Source organism: Micrasema longulum, unplaced genomic scaffold (assembly GCF_059751315.1).
Source record: "Micrasema longulum isolate JH-2025_06_02 unplaced genomic scaffold, ASM5975131v1 h1tg001343l, whole genome shotgun sequence".
NCBI lineage: Eukaryota > Metazoa > Arthropoda > Insecta > Trichoptera > Brachycentridae > Micrasema > Micrasema longulum.
In genome coordinates, this window is record NW_028278529.1 from 1,096 (window position 1) to 18,455 (window position 17,360).

At 36.5% G+C, this 17,360-nt stretch overlaps 1 protein-coding gene across 1 annotated transcript; it reads right to left on the reverse strand.

Moving 5' to 3' along the window:
• Nucleotides 1-1,993: 1,993 nt before the first annotated feature.
• Nucleotides 1,994-16,979, reverse strand: Aduk (unc-51 like kinase 3 homolog Aduk). The gene is made up of 10 exons (XM_088235200.1): nucleotides 16,960-16,979; nucleotides 14,512-14,648; nucleotides 13,389-13,473; nucleotides 12,151-12,296; nucleotides 10,188-10,285; nucleotides 9,706-9,858; nucleotides 9,263-9,412; nucleotides 5,890-6,202; nucleotides 4,626-4,810; nucleotides 1,994-2,150 (listed from the first exon to the last, which is right to left on the reverse strand). The coding sequence occupies exons 2-10, from the start codon at nucleotides 14,630-14,632 to the stop codon at nucleotides 2,046-2,048; spliced, it is 1,356 nt and encodes a 451-aa protein (XP_088091326.1). The 5' UTR covers nucleotides 14,633-14,648; nucleotides 16,960-16,979; the 3' UTR covers nucleotides 1,994-2,045.
• Between the last annotated feature and the right edge of the window lie 381 nt (nucleotides 16,980-17,360).

The following is a 17,360-nucleotide window of genomic DNA, read 5'->3' on the forward strand; positions in this document are numbered from 1 at the left end:
CCGAGTTGAAATCAATGTTCACTAGGAATGAAAACCGCCATCTCAGAGGTCATTCATTGAAACTCACCACTGCCTCCTTCTCATCCGACCCCGGGAAGAACTTCCCGACAAACCGAGTCGTGGGGAAATGGAATGGCCCTGGGCTAGTTCAGTGAATGTTAACTAGATGCACACAGCAATGTACAATGTTGAACAACATATTATCATATTATAACAACCTCTCAGCATGGATTCATGTCTGCTAGATCTACACTCACTAATTTAATTTTATACGAAAATGTCATAGCAATTTATTTCAACAGAGAGGGAAAAAGTTTTCGAGGAGAAATTTGGAAGTCTAGGCATTTACAGGGCTTATGACCTGTCATTGGCTGGTTTAAGTGGCCACTTTACACACTGTGTAACATTCACCATTCTGCCCATGTTTGAACATCCACATTTCCTCAACTCTTCCATCTGTTGACTTTTGTGAAGTGAAAGAGCTGAAACCTTTATCACGTGGGTGAGATTCATCCGGCTGAACCAAATCACCTACTAGGCAACGCCTGGAAACAATTTTCCAATTTTTATACTCCTTCTTTTACCAGGTAGTAATTCAACAATGTTTGATTATGTCCAAATGCTTGCAGACTGGCTGGATTTCCTCCCTAGGGAGTTGTTCATATTTAAATTTATTTCAACAGAGAGGGAAAAAGCAAAACATTCTGGTGAATGTTACACAGTGTGTTAAGTGGCCACTTAAACCAGCCAATGACAGGTCATAAGCCCTGTAAATGCCTAGACTTCCAAATTTCTCCTCGAAAACTTTTTCCCTCTCTGTTGAAATAAATTTAAATATGAACAACTCCCTAGGGAGGAAAATCCAGCCAGTCTGCAAGCATTTGGACATAATCAAACATTGATGTCATAGCAAATTCATTTACATTGAGAAAACAGGTAGATTCTATTTACACAGACTTTAGCAAGCCTTTTGACAAGGTGTGGAGAAACGGAATAGCCTTCCCGAGAAAGTGATCGGTGCTATAGTCCTTAAAATTTAGCTTGATTAAAATGGCAGCTGCCAAACTAATGGCAATAGTGATGGGAAATTACTGATCACTGATCATGTACCGATCAAATCGATTTTATCAGGTTTTTCATGCAAACATGAATCTCTGTTTCCGAAAATTGATATAAAAATGCAAAAACCAGCCTTTACATTGTGTATTATTTTTGGTACGTGTATTTTGTACATACACAAATCTGGATTTCTCCCAAGGGGGAGTAGGTATATATTTTTTATTTATGTCCCTACAGAGATGATAATAACATATATACAAAAATCAAAAAAATAAAATGTTACCTGTGTCGATATTCGCTAATAAGCGGAATGGGGAATGTTGTAGTACGTAAAGTGGCCACTTAACCCAGCCAATGACAGGTCATAAGCCCTGTAAACGCTCGAATATCACCAAAAAACAAGACATATTGTGGGCATACAAGAGAAATTGACCAAGTGACAAAATCAATAATGTTCTGGGGAGCCATTTTAGTGTTTTTCTAGAGTTCAATTGCTTCTCAAAAATTAGATTTTTTAAGTTGGTGGTTGGTAATTTTACATTATATGTACGGTACTTTTAACTTCAATGTAAAGTATAAACATATTTAAAAAACATTATTACTTTTATTAAAAAAAAAAAATTAAAGCTTTGTCAATTTTAAATTTAAAAAATGCAAATATTTATTTTTTTTTTTAAAAAATTCAAACTCTTTAAGCCCAAAAGAAAGTACAAAAAAAACGTGAATCTTTTGAAAGCAAAGAATTAAAAAATAAATTCACCGTTCATTACAGCAAAATTGTTTTTCCACATCATCTTCGTACATAAATATTGATTTTACTAGATACTGTCTCCATGTGTACCGATGAAGATGACGTTTACGATCGCAGCGCAGAGGTTGGGACAACAGGACTGTATTCTTCCTCCGACTGGACTGAGAATTGAAACAATATAACAACGTTGCGTAAATTGTATTTCTTAAATGATAAAAGTGTCTTTAACAATGCTTTACTGCAGAGTGCAGGATGTTGTGGGAGCGTCCTCGGCGTTTTGCATTTTCTGTGATTCCAATAGAGATTTGATACTCTCCGCCTCGCGCAGCCATTCGTCCATCTGAAATGAACAAAACTGTGATAATTCCTTAGGAGAACTTTTATTTTTACTATAACTTCAAATACAATAAATATATGTAATATAATAATTTTAGTCCCAACACTTATGTACGGAACTGGCAGAGGAAGGATGAAAGCCGAGTGAACGCGATCTCTCAGGCGAATGTCTGGGAAATCAATGTATGACAGGGTTACGAATGATGAAATCGGGCGACTGTAAATCTGATCAGATACAAGGGTGGATGAAATGAAGCTACCTAGCGCTAGATGGCAGCACAAACACATAAAAGATTAATTTTTTCCAAATTGCGATCTGTCAAACGGCAGCTGTTAAAATGTCACCCCAATTCATCGATTAGTTTATTTATTGTAGTCGTTTGAAATAAACAACTTTTGTGTTTCTTATGCTTAACAGCTTATGTGTGTGAAAGGGAAAACGGCGAAAGAGACAAAAGAAAAGCTCTCTCTAACCTAAGTACTAATCTGTGTAAATATTTTAGTTTAGTTTATCATAATAACACCTGTAGCTCAATCACAAATAACAATCAACGTTCTTAAGAACATGCTAAGCATTTGAGCGATCACAATGAACAATAATGTACATGCTTAAGTTATCACAGTCCTTAGTCAACGCGTTTGAAAAATGGAAAAAAGCGAATTTCGTGCAGTGATTAAACACTATTATTTGAAAGGGAAAATGGCGAAAGAGACAAAAGAAAAACTCGATAAACATTACGATGAGTCTGCTCCGTCAGATTACATAATCAAATATTGGGTTGCTGAATTTAAACGCGGCCGAACGAGCACTGCAACAATACCATCAACAGGAAGGCCAAAAGAGGTGGATACTGAAGAAAATATCAAGAAAATCCTCGATATAGTTATGAATGATCACCGAGTGAAGTTGTGTGAGATTGTTGAAATGGTAATCATCTCATATGAACGTGTGTTCGACATTTTGCATGAACATTTGCATATGAAAAAGCTATCGGCAAGATGGGTGCGCCGCGTTTGCTCAGTGTCGAACAAAAACGAGTTTGAGAGACCACTTCGCAGCAGTGTTTGGACATGGTAAAGCGTAATGCTGTTGATTTTTGGCGTCGATTAATAATTGTTGATGAAACGTGGGAGCACCACTATACACCTGAAACCAAAAATCAATCGAAACAATGGGTGGAAGCTGGTGGAAGTGCTCCGAAGAAGGCAAAGGCAGTGAAATCGGCTGGCAAGGTTATGGCCACTGTATTTTGGGATGCACTCGGAATATTGCTCATTGATTATCTCGAAAAAGGATCCACAATCACAGGAAAGTATTATCGTGCATTATTGGATCAATTGAATGATGCAACCAAGGAAAAACGACCACATTTAAAAAAAAAAAAGTGCTCCTTCTTCGAGACAGCGCACCGGTTCACACAGCATTAGATACGATGCTAAAATTACATGAAATACACCTTGAATTGGTTGATGATCCACCTTATAGTCTAGATTTAGCTCCTAGTGACTTTTTCCTATTTCCAAACTTGAAGAAATGGCTCGCACGAAAAAGATTCAGCTCAAACGAAGAAGTGATTATTATTTAAAATGATTTATTAAATTGTTTCAAATAAATATGAGAAGTTGGAATTGATTTAACTAGTATTTTCATAATTATGACACGTTCAAGAAACCCTTTACAAAGCGTGAAATTTCACAAAAATGGGCCGAGCACAGGGTGAATTCTATGTGTATTCGGCCGGTGCTCAAAGTGGCAACAGATATTCACGCTGTCGTTAGAAGTAGTTATCACGCGAATAATGTTGAATTGGACAAATGGAAAGTCATATATGTAAATGATAACTGAGTGAATTGATAAACGCAGCTAGGAACCCAGTATTTGTATGACTGAGCGCTAGGCTCCCAATAAAGATAATTGATTCGCTTTCGAGCCTGGCCTCAGTAATACCAGGGGAATTTTGTATTATTAAATCAGTTGAGTTCCTAACTCTGAACAGTTCAGACGTGTTTCATTCAGTTCTCCGCCCTGTTCGCCCTCCTGCACTTCGGTCTTCGCTCCGCTCTGCCAGCTGACTGCCTTCGCCTCTCTACGCCACTCGGACCGGGTGGAAAGTCCTTTTCAGGGCTATTGAGGTGGACTTGCGGTCGGCGCAGCTGTGCCCCAACCTTCCGACTTTGTCTTTGACTGGGAGGGCGGCTTCTCATTTACGCCGGGAAGCCTGACTGCGGCAGACGCGGGTGACGAACCAGCGCACACACGTGGTAACGCGTACGTTACACGCGCCATTGTTCTTGGACTTTGCAACAACGGCGATTGGACTCATAAAGGTAATAAACCAAAATCAGTGATCGAATATCCCATTACCAAGAAAAAGAATAATATTTTTTTCCGAGTACCTTGGCCTTGTACATGACACGTAAGGCTACTAAATACAGGGGTCCAAATATTCTTTTAAAAAAAGTGTAAATAAATGAATACCTTGTCTACGAGTAATGTCCTCCTCTCTCCCGGGGGCTCGTCTTGGCAGGACTTGAACAGGGTGTTCAGGGCGCCGCGGTACAATTTCAGCGCTTCCTCCAGCCGGGATTCCCTGACGTATATCTCGGCGGAGAGCCCCACTTCTAGTCCTGTTCGAATATTATTCGAACTCAGGCACATGCTATCTGCAAAAACAGACGCATCAATACCGACCATCGTCATAACCCCGATTCGCACAATCAGACTGGCAGTGAACGACAATGTTTTAGTTCCAACACTTATGTATGGAGGTGAAACATGAAACTGACAGAGCAAGGATGAAGCAGAGTAGACGTGATTGAAATGTGATCTCTTAGACCAATGTGTTACGAATGTGCAAATCTGAGACAGACGAAAAAATAGTAAAAGAGATATACCATATGATAAAAAATAAATGGGAATTTTTTATTAAATAATACACATACAATACACACGCCACATTAATTAATTAAATAATAATACCACATTGTAAAACGAGGCTCGTACAGACACATGCATATTTTATAGGCCCAAAAATTTTTCATTCTTTTTTTACTGATAATATTGATTCCAAGCTTTCAAAATTTTCCTTCTTTTAAAAAACCCGCACTATCCTGGATTCAAACTAAAGATATGAACTCTTTTTTTCTATGACATATTTTGCTGTCCTTTTTTAATTACTATATGAAAAAAATACCATATAATCTTTTACAGAATATTTTATTTTCTCTTTTTTATGTTACACAAAAATATTATAACTGTCTATTTATTATAGGAGCAAAAATTCATTAACATTTTCTTGTATACCTACGAACAGGCCAAGACTTTGTGGGATTTATTGTTTACTATTTTTACTGTTAATATGTATTTCATTGCTATGTAATTATCCTTTATTTTTTGAATACTCTGTTTTACCTCTTATGTATATTGTAAAAAAAAAAAAAATTAAATAAAAATTTAAAAAATGTAAAACTACTCCTAAGAGTAGTTTAGTCGCCTTCTGTTTGATGCCCGTATGCGGTTTCTGGACTGTTCTTAATTCTATGGATGCACAGTAAAAAGATATAAGATTGAAGGAAAATAGATGTTCAAATATAGGCAGAATGGTGAATGCTACAGTGTGTAAAGTGGACACTTAAACTAGCCAATGACAGCTCATAAGTCCTGTAAATGCTTAGACTGACACATTCTCTTCTCAAAAATGTTTTCCCTTTACGTTTTTAGATAAAAAATTATGTTTACTCACAAAGTTTATCGAACTTCAGCTTGGATCTCGCCATTTGTGTCTTCAGGAGCTCGTTTTCAAGAGATAATTCTTCCACCCTCACAGTTGAGTCGTCCGTCGGACGATTGTACTCTTCGCGGTTTACAAAACTGGGACTTTCTTCCACGGAGACCTCGCCACATTCGGTCGTGCCGGCGTCGATCCTCGGACCGGCGGGATCATCTTGCTTCGAAGCATATGCGTTGTTTTGTCCGACGTCCTTACTGCGGGAGGAGCCAGCAGAAGAAATGGTGAATAGCTTGAGAGCCTCCGCCCTCCTGATATAGTGCGTGACCTTGAAAATATCAAAAACAATTATTGTTTTAGATCTAAATACAAAACAATACTCACTTACAGATTCAAAAACTACTCTTACTCAAATAAAAGACATAACCCCAACAATACATCACATACAAATAATATAATCGCTAGATTCTCAACACAAAGACAACTTAAACAAATACAAACTAATACCACTTTCGGACAAAGGGATTTTGAGTATTATTCAATTAAAATCTATTGGCTACTTCCACAATCTATTAAAACAATTAGTGACGAGAAAATGTTTTAAAAGGCTATAAAAAAATGGATAGTGGAGCTGGTAGAAGTAAAATGGATTGTCTCATCCGCCCAAACCAATATTGGATCAACCGCTTCACAAGTGTATAGCTTATGTTGGGTTTTTGTTATTTTCATTGTGCATTTTGTAATATAAATAATATAGATGTACATATATGCCTAGTTTTTAAAACTTTCTAAATATTTTGTTAATTATCTCTGTTTATTAAGTTAATCTACTTTGTTTATTCTCAAATGTAAAAATATTTTTAAAAAAGTATATTGTTAAGTGTCCTCGGCACGGGAAACCCCAGTGAGGTCACATTATTTTTATTATTTAATTATAGTTTGTTCTTGAAAAATATGAATAAATAAATTTGTCGCAATTGACAGGGAAAATTATCTTTGAGAAGAATCTGAAGGGGTGGAAGTCTAGGCATTTACAGGGCTTATGACCTGTCTTTAGCTGGTTTAAGTGGTGTGTTAAGTGTACTGTGTAACATTCAACATTTTGCCCATGTTTGAAAATCCATATTTCTTCAATTCTTCCATCTGTCGATTTTAGTTAAGTTAAAGAGCTGAGACCTTTAGTGTTGCGAAGTGATTCATCTGATCAAATTATTTAACATTTTTTTATATGTTTATTTTTCTATACATTTTTCTATACACCCTGTCACATCCGAAACCACGATAATCAGTATGGGCAAGAAGACATATTAGCATATTTTAAAAAATATTCAGAACAAAGATTTTTTTAAATAAAATGTTTAAAAAAACAAATGGTTGCTTACTTCTGCAGGGGAGAAGTGAGGGGAGCGCGGCGCAGTGTCAGACTCCCCCCCTTCCCCCTCCTCGTTTCACCCCTGAAGAAGTAAGCAACCGTTGGCTTTTTTTGATGTCTTATTTTTATAAACTTTATTCGTTCTAAAAAAATATTTTAATGTGTCTTCTTGCTCATACTGATCATCGTGGTTTCGGATGTGACGGGGTTTAAAGAACACCCAGTATTTACATATGATTTTAATTACAAAATACATCTTGAAATTAAGCTATGACATAAATTGGAAAAAATGCCCACAAAGACTTCAGCGTCTGAGCGTGGGCCATCCCTTTTTTAATTATCAATAAGTTTATAGCATATAAATATGGTATGACATTGATCATGAAAAGAAAAGAAAACCAAAATTAACATTGGCTGATATTACGAAAACAGAATTTATTTGCATTTTAATTTTAATTTTAATTAATTTAAATAAGCCCGCCCGGCAAAGCCCGAATTTTTTTCCTTCAATTTTTAAACTTCTCGAACCAGTTGGTTTTATTGCAATATTTTGAGTTTGTTTAAATTTTTGTAGATAAAAGACGGGATTCCCTGGAAACCAGCCAATGACAGGTCATAAGCCCTAAAAACGTCATACATTGGTTTAAGTGGCCACTTATGACAGGTCTTATAAGCCCTGTGAACGGCCAGACTTCCAAATTCTCTTCTCAAAAATGTTTTAATAATAATGTTTGGATAATTTATATGGCGCCATTTTTGTGAAAATCACCTCAAGGGCGCTGTACAATAAATAAATATCCCAACACGTCTCTCAGCTACAGAGTATGGACGGTTGGGATTCTAGTTCCTCGTCTCCGATTATGATATATTACAATTATGATATATATGAGCTAGATAACAGAACGTCTTGCAGCTACAGAGCGCATGGACAATAAGAAATCTAGCCCCTATTTACATTTTTATTTTTAAATTTTTTATTTGACAATGAAGTTAAGAGTGATATTTTAAAAACGAAATAAAAAGCAAATTTATAAAATTATGATTTAGGTAACAACAAGTCTTGCAGCTACTGAGCTCATGGACGGTTGAAATTCTAGACCCCATTTACTAAATTTAGATATTTGATAGTTGATAACATTTACATAATATGATAAAAATAATATGATAGCTAACATCACAAAAAGTCTCGCAGCTTCAAAACGCATCGACAAATGGAATTTCAACAACATAAGAATGATTTTAAAAAGTTAATAATAAAAAATATTTTTTAAAAACGCAATAATAATACATTGAGCAAAGAACTAGTAAGTATGGCAATTAAGTGAACATGTAACAGCACAAAAAGTAAAATATAAAAAAGTAAACAAAGATAGCATTCCTTAACTTATTATTATGGTTAACAAGACAATAGACGATACTCAAACTCAAACTCGTTCCTGTTTTATTTTGGTGTGCAGTAAACAGGATCTATTGTCTTTTTCCTAGTAAATAACTTTAAAAACACTTGGTTCACATTTGGCTGTTCCCTGGGAGATGATAGTAGAAACGCATCTGTGTGCGTAGTGTAGAGTGTAGGTACCAAGGAACATATCCGCTTCTTTTTAATTTTGTTTGTTATTACTAAACGCATGTTTCCCGCTTAAAATTTCTGAATATTATTATTGTACTTTGATTAAGATGTCAGATAAACTTACGTGATTCAATTACACGAATCTCACCCATATAAATAAAGGTTTCAGCTCTTTAACTTCACAAACATCAACAGATGAAAGAATTAAAGGAATATATATGTTCAAATATGGGCAGAATGGTGAATGTTACACAGTGTGTAAAGTGGCCACTTAAACCAGCCATTGACAGGTCATAAGCCCTGTAGATGCCTAGACTTCTATATTACCTTATCTTAAATGTTCTTCATCTCTGCTTTAATATGTTAATATAAACGGCTACCCAGGGAGTTGAATCCAGTCCTTTTCTACAAAAATTTGGACAAACCCAAAATATTGTTAAATATACCTTATTTCTAAGTTGTAATTTTTTCTGAGGATTTATTTCTTCTGTCACCATCGGAACGAAGTATCGTAAACTCTCGCAGTACAGGTGATAGGCCTCTTCGAACTGTTGCTGGCTGTCCTTTTCCACCGCCTCCCGGATCAACTCTACAGCCTGAAAAGACGAAAATACATGTCAATATGTTTCATCCAGACCAGTAGCCGAAAACGTGTAACACTGCCACAGCAGACCAGTAGCTCTTGGAGCGTCAGCAAATGGTTTTTTCATGTTTTTAGATTGTATTTCAAATTTTATTTCTTTTGACTCCAAATATAGTCGACTGAAGCAATTGCCTATATACTCGATTTTACCGATTTCAAATCTTTCATTTTTGTATGCGTAATGACTGCACAGCACCAGAACGCGAGGGTATTTTAGCACAGTTAGGAAAGGATCAAAATACCTGCCTTCAAGTAGTTTTCTTCACTCGGGATGTACTTCATATCTAAGAACGGATGCTGGAAGAATTGCGAGTAGTCGATTCTCTGCGAAGGATCGTGCTTCAGAAGATTTTCCAAAAGATCTCTGCAGTCAGCAGATATCTTGAAATTCGTCGGAATCTACAAATCAAGAATCAAATGATAAATGTGAAACTTCTAAAACACAAACTGTCCAAACAAATTGCAATTTCCCGAAACTGTGTTCTTTTCATTTCGTCCAAAGTAAAATACAATTTTAATTGCGTTAGAGCGAAATGGATATATGATGAACGAACAAACTTACGAAATTGTAACAGAATAAGCCTACTGCCCGAAAGCGAACCATTTGTCTTTATTGAGGGCCTAGCACTCAGCTTACGAATACCGGGGTACCTAGCTAAATTTATCCATCAATTATTTATTTAATTTATAACTAGTTTTGTGCGTCCGGAACAGCGACGAATGCTTACCTCTATTTTTTGATGAGTCCGAATTTTCTCTTCCAAAAGCTTGTAGCTATTTGAGCTGTACGGAGCCTTTCCAAACAGGCATTCGTATAATATCACACCTAGAAATGAATAAAATACTATCATATTATTCATATTCAAAGCATTAACTTTGTGGTCAAACTAAATATTGTGCCACTTTTCTGTGTCCTTTGAAAACAAATTGTTAATTGAAATTGAAAATATTGTTCCTTTGATCAATAATCAAACAACCTTTCAATATAGCCAATTATACGATGTTCCATGTAAGGGGTGCCTACTAAAGGCATGGCTTGTTGGTTTTATATTTTTGTGCAACAACTATGGTAAAGGGGTATAGCAACAGTGAGCAACATTATTTAACATTAAATGATTAGGCTGTGGAGTTCATCACCATCAAGCCGTAAAGTTGGCAGGGCTGAACACCGTTCTGGCCCGCAACGCGTAACCGGACGCAACGTCAGCTCGGACAAGTAATTAAACATCGTGCAGCGAAAGAATATGCACATTTCATCTTGGCATTTCGTGTCGCCCGTCCACCGGCTCCTCGCCAGTGTCCGCCATTGTAAATTCCTTCTGTACTAAATTGTAAGGATGTAACTCGTGCGTATCTACTCAATAAATAACTTCAATTATAATCCATCTATTTCATTTAACCTCAAATCAATTTAACAAGGCATTAAGGTGGGATGTTAAAAATAATCAATTTGAGATTCATTCTCTAAATTTCTATAATAATAATAATTATTATTATTATTGGTTATAGGCAGGCAGCCTTTGCTGATGCGCCAATATCTCGTGTTCTGCTTTTTGTCCAAGTTCTTCTTCCTTCAAGAAAGCATCCAAACGGTTCTTGAACCGGCTGGCCGAAATAGAATGGACACAACTAGGCTTGGCAATTAATTCCAGCCTGAAACTACCCTGCTGGAAGGAAGTTTATCTTGGGATTGGGGTGGAATTGGGGACGATAGAGCTTCCAGTTATGACCTTGTAAATTTGTGTTGGGATTTAATTGATACATCTCATACAAGGGGCAGTCATAGTAATTATAGAGTGTCTGTAAGTTTTGTAAATCCTAGTGCTTTTAATCTAATGTGGTAAGGCATCCTTTTGAGTAATTGACTTGCTTTATCTATGGTTAGTTTATTCGCTTATCGTTGTGGATTAGTGAACAGGATAACGATGCTACGTTGCCATAGACTAACGGACCGTTGTATTTTTTTCATAACGATAGCTGGAAAACCAGCAATCGATACAAGCTACTTTCTGTACTGAAAAAATGTACAATTCCACTGGGAAAATTCTTATTGCTTAGCAACAAAACTGATGGAAAAATGAATTCCCACGCGGATGTGGGGTGAGAAATAGCATTGGGCGAAGCCCTAGGGCTTCTACGATATTAGTAAGCGGAGTGGACTGTATTTAATTTTAATGAAAATAAGTGAGTATAATTGATATGCGGTATGCAGTGTCAATCGGTCACAACCCCAACAAATGAGATGGATGGATGCCACTAACCTTATCTTCGTTCTTGATGGAATTGCTGTGGTCCGACTGGTCACTTGCGAGCAGCCCTAACACGAGGGCAGGCCCCCCGATCTGGAGCTCAAAACTGGCGGTTGGTGGAAACAAAATTTATGATGTGGCACACGTTCAACAAAATAAACGCGCGGTGGACGACACAAGGTCGTAATGTGGCGGGTGATCAAAGGATACTGAAGTGGGAAGTAACAGTGGTTGTGGGTAAAAAGTATGTAGAAATTGTGACAATACTTGACCAATGCATACCCACAGAATTCGCAACCAAAACGTATTAATTACCTAACCAATTTGTCCCTAATACCACGCGAGCGAAGTCGCGGGTAAGAACTAGTACATTTAATTATAATAAATAGCCTTTAAGTATGCATTTTATGAAAATAAAGTCTTTACGACGATAGAGACTCACCGACACTCCATAGATCTACTTTAGCATCGTAGCCGGGAGTACTCGAGCTAGTGGCACAGCTCAAAAATACTTCGGGGGCCATGTATAGAGGAGACCCCCGCAAAGAGCTACTCTTAGTCTCGTCATCCATCATATACTGAGCGAATCTAGAATAATAAATTGAATGACGATAACTCTAAACTCATCCGAAATCTTCCAAAATACACTACAAATATTAACAAATGGTCCGCTAATCCTGTAAGAATATGATAAGATTGAATGACGATTGCTCTAAACTCACCCGAAATCTTCCAAAATACAGTACAAATATTAACAAATGGTCCGCTAACCCTGTAAGAATATGCGGAAGATTTAATGACGATTGCTCTAAACTCACCCGAAATCTTCCAAAATACAGTACAAATATTAACAAATGGTCCGTTAACCCTGTAAGAATACGCGGAAGATTGAATGACGATTGCTCTAAACTCACCCGAAATCTTCCAAAATACAGTACAAGTATTGACAAATGGTCTGCTAATCCTTTAAGAATATGCGGAAGATTGAATGACCATAGCTCTTAACTTACCCGAAATCTCCCAAAATACAGTATAAATATTAACATACGGTCCGCTAATCCTATAAGAATATGCGGAAGATTGAATGACGATTGCTTAAACTCACCCGAAATCTTCCAAAATACAGTATAAATATTAACAAATGGTCCGGTAATGCTGTAAGAATATGCGGAAGATTGAATGACGATTGCTCTAAATTCACCCGAAATCTTCCAAAATACAGTATAAATATTAACAAATGGTCCGGTAATGATGTAAGAATATGCGGAAGATTGAATGACGATTGCTCTAAACTCACCCGAAATCTTCCAAAATACAGTACAAATATTAACAAATGGTCCGTTAACCCTGTAAGAATACGCGGAAGATTGAATGACGATTGCTCTAAACTCACCCGAAATCTTCCAAAATACAGTACAAGTATTGACAAATGGTCTGCTAATCCTTTAAGAATATGCGGAAGATTGAATGACCATAGCTCTAAACTTACCCGAAATCTCCCAAAATACAGTATAAATATTAACATACGGTCCGCTAATCCTATAAGAATATGCGGAAGATTGAATGACGATTGCTTAAACTCACCCGAAATCTTCCAAAATACAGTATAAATATTAACAAATGGTCCGGTAATGCTGTAAGAATATGCGGAAGATTGAATGATGATTGCTCTAAACTCACCCAAAATCTCCAACTTTAAGAACAAATTCTCCATCGATTTTGTGAAGCAGCAAGTTTTGGGGTTTGAGATCCATATGAACAATACCTGTTGACATCAAATTTCATATAAATATTCGCCACATATTTCATATCAAATTTTTGTTTTATTTTATTTTAAGGCCCATCGGGATTTTAGAAGCATTTTGATAAAATATACGAGGGTTAGTCCGAAAATCACAGAACAAAAACCCTAGTATGCATGAATAAATAGTGTGATAATTTTTTTTTCAGCAGCAACTGATGATGCTTTCGCTTGAAGTAATAAGTCCGATAGCCCGATTCGTTGAGATAGTCAGTGTCAAATTTGAACAAGTTTTGACTTGTCAGTCAGCTTCCAGAGCCGAGAGAATCAAATAACCTTTCAATGTAGCCCATTATACGATGTTCCATTGTAATGGTTCTATTCCCCCACCTTTTTTTCTACTGTTTCTCCCAGAAAATCAAACATAAAAAATAAGAAAAAACAAGATATTGGTTTTATATTTCTGCGCAACTTCTACTGTGGTTCATATTTTGAGATGCGACACTTTTTAGTATACATAAAGTTAATATTTATTAATTTTAATAAAAAGCACAGCATGTCGATGGGGAAATCCATCCTTACGGGAAATTGGATAAAAAAATGTATTCTTACGCGCGGTAAAAACTAGAGCATTAAATTGTACTGCCAATTTTCATGAAAATGAATGAAAAACAAAAAAAACACCATAAATACCGACTTTTTATGTGTACCGGTTTCGAGACGTGCCCGTCTCTTCGTCGGGACACTCACTAATGTGTTGCAATCTTGTAACTGTCAACCTCCTAGCCCCTCCCTTTCCTAACCCCCACCCCCACACATTCTGCAATACATCGCTAAATATCATTAACCTAACTTTAGCGCATTTTTGGACATGGGTTTTGCTTATGACGGCAGTATAGTAGGTATTGCATGTTAGTTTAACCAGTGTCCCGACGAAATACACAATTATTTACCAACGTCTATTATGGGACAATAAGATTTATTTGATTTTTCAGATCGAGATTGGAGAGATGAGATTTTACAAAGGCGAGTATTGACTGAGACAGATAAATAAATAGCGACCTCTGGCCCTCAGTTCCTGCAGAGCCGACGCCAACTGCCTGAGTAACTTCTTGCACAAGCACTCCGGAACGACTTTCTGCTTCAGGTACTTGGACAGGTCTCCCGCATTGCAATACTCCATTATTATATAAACGCATCTGCAAACAGAACATTATTTTAATCCATCCATTCACCCCTGTTCGAGCGATGGCTGGAAATGCTGAGACCACCGAAAGGACATAATATAAGATAGTTTAACAATGTTTGCAGCATGCCCAAATGTCACAACTCCAACAAATGAAATGGATGAGGAAGGGATGCCACTAACCTTATCTTCAATCTTGATGGACATGTCGGATCTGACTTGACACTTGCGAGCGGCACTTACACGAGGGCAGGCCCTGATCCGGAGCTCAGTACTGGTGGTCGGTGGAAACAAAGTTTTATATTGCGGCACATACGTTCAACCTAATAAACGCGCGATGTACGACATGAGGTCTTAATGTGGCGGGTGATCAAAGGATACTGAGGTGGGAGGTGAACAGTGGTTGTGGGTAAAAAAAGGATGTAAAAGTTGTGACAATACTTGACCCATGCATACCCACATAATTCGCAACCACCCACAGAATTAGAAAAATTTTACGGTACCGATAGAAAGAATAATGCCTTTTGACATACAGTTTCTTTAAATAAATTATGGTAGGTAAATACATTAATCAATATCAATTCAGAAATACCTGTAATAAAAATATACGTTTTGACACAGAATGTCACTTTATACATTCAAAGTTTGAATAATGCATCATTCAACATTAGATCAGGCTGTTTTCTGCAAAATGCGTATTTTAGGTTGGGTGGTCAGCCAGACTTTAAAAAATCAGCAAAATTCCTTTGACGCATAATTAGAGTATTTTTAAAGTTATTATAACAAATTAATTAAGTTATTCTTTACAATTAAGTTCACTAATATAAATATGTTTAATACATAATGACACAACACACGTCAGAGTTTTACTAGGGCTGGCTGTTTTCTGCAAAATGCACATCTCAGGTTGTGTGGTCAGCCAGACTTTCAAAATCATTAAATCTGGTCAAATACATAGTTAAATTATTTACTGTTTTATAAAAAAAATAATGTATGCATTATTTATCATTTGCCAAAGTAAAAAATATTCCATCTGTTGTGTAGATTTTACTATTCACTCTTTTCACAAATGTGCTATTATCTCAGTTTCACTTTTCTATGGCTGGCTGCTTTCTGCATTACTAGGTTCAAATGTGTCTTCCCTCTCTGTTGCGACAAATTTAGATCTAAATAACTCCCTAGGGAGGAAATCCAGCCTGTCTACAAACATTTGGACATACTTAAAACATTGCTGGATAAACAAATATATCTGTACCTCAAAGCTGAAATGGTGAAAGTCACATTTGGTCAATTGTTTAGGAGAGCGGTTTGACATTGGAAAACTGTTCCAAATGTATCTCTCCAAGTAAAAACACAATTAATTGCTGGTTTTTTGGATTTGTATGTTTTTGATAAGAATATACAAGAAAAAAATATTTAAAATAAGAGACTTTGATGCTTTTTTGTTCTAACCCCCCGGCCTGCGCCCTAATTTCTCCTCGGACTTTAGTACAAAATGTAATGTAGAATATTGAATAAAAAACTATGTGTTTATAAAACTTTCTTTAGCCAAAAACATTCAATTACGTGCCATTAATTATTTATGAAAATAACAGGTAAATTTAAATTTGAAGACATGCTATTAACAGCAATAAAACAGTAATTGAATGTAAACTATATGTGAAAAAAAGCAAAGTAAAATAATGAAATTAACGGCAAAAGAAATGACATAATGGTTAAGAATGGTTGATTATGACAATAAGACTTAATCTGCTGCGTCAGAGGTAGTTTGTTATAAAAATGGTGGAATTGATTCGGCATCCACTGCTTTAAACCAGCGGGGTCGTAGTGGTATACCGGAGGACTCCGTCACCATCAAGCCGTAAAGTTGGCAGGGCCGAACACCGTTTTGGCCCGCAACGCGTAACCCGACGCAACGTCAGCTCGGACAAGTAATTAAACGTCGTGCAGCGAAAGAATATGCACATTTCATCTTAGCATTTCGTGTCGCCCGTCCAACGGCTCCTCGCCAGTGTTGGCTATTGTAAATTTCTTCTGTACAAATTGTAAGGATGCAACTCGTGCGTATCTACTCAATAAATAACTTTGATTGTAATCCATCTTTCTCATCTAACCTCAAATCAATTCACCCATCCATACAGCATTAATGGAATCTGAATATGTGAACGAAAAATTTGTCGTAATAAATTAAAGATAATAAAACAAACCGATTACCGGTGCCTACCGATAAGGGCAGGTATGAAGGTCATAAGAACGTAAATAAGATGTTGTTTTAAATTAAGGGCCTATTTCACCACCTCTGAGTAAAGTATTGAATAACTAACCATCACATAACTTAATCCGATGATAAATGTCCCGATTACTTTACTGTACATTAGTGCGAAGCAACTTAGAATATGCATCACAAATATGGAATCCTATGTACAATGTGCAGATAACACGCATTGAAAATATTCAAAAAAAAATCGTAAAGTTCATGTGTTTCCGGTTGAAACTTGAGTTTAAATCTGACCAGTATATTCATATATGTAAAAAACATCACCTGCTGCCTCTGCAAAAACGTCGTGAAATAGCGGATATAATTTATTTACTTAAAATTGCCTCTGGTTCAATTGACTGTCCTGAACTACTTTGCAAACTTTCTATCAATGTTCCTTCCAAAGTTTTAAGAAATAACCCTCTTCTTCACATACCTCTTGTTTCATCTAATTATAGGCAAAATTCA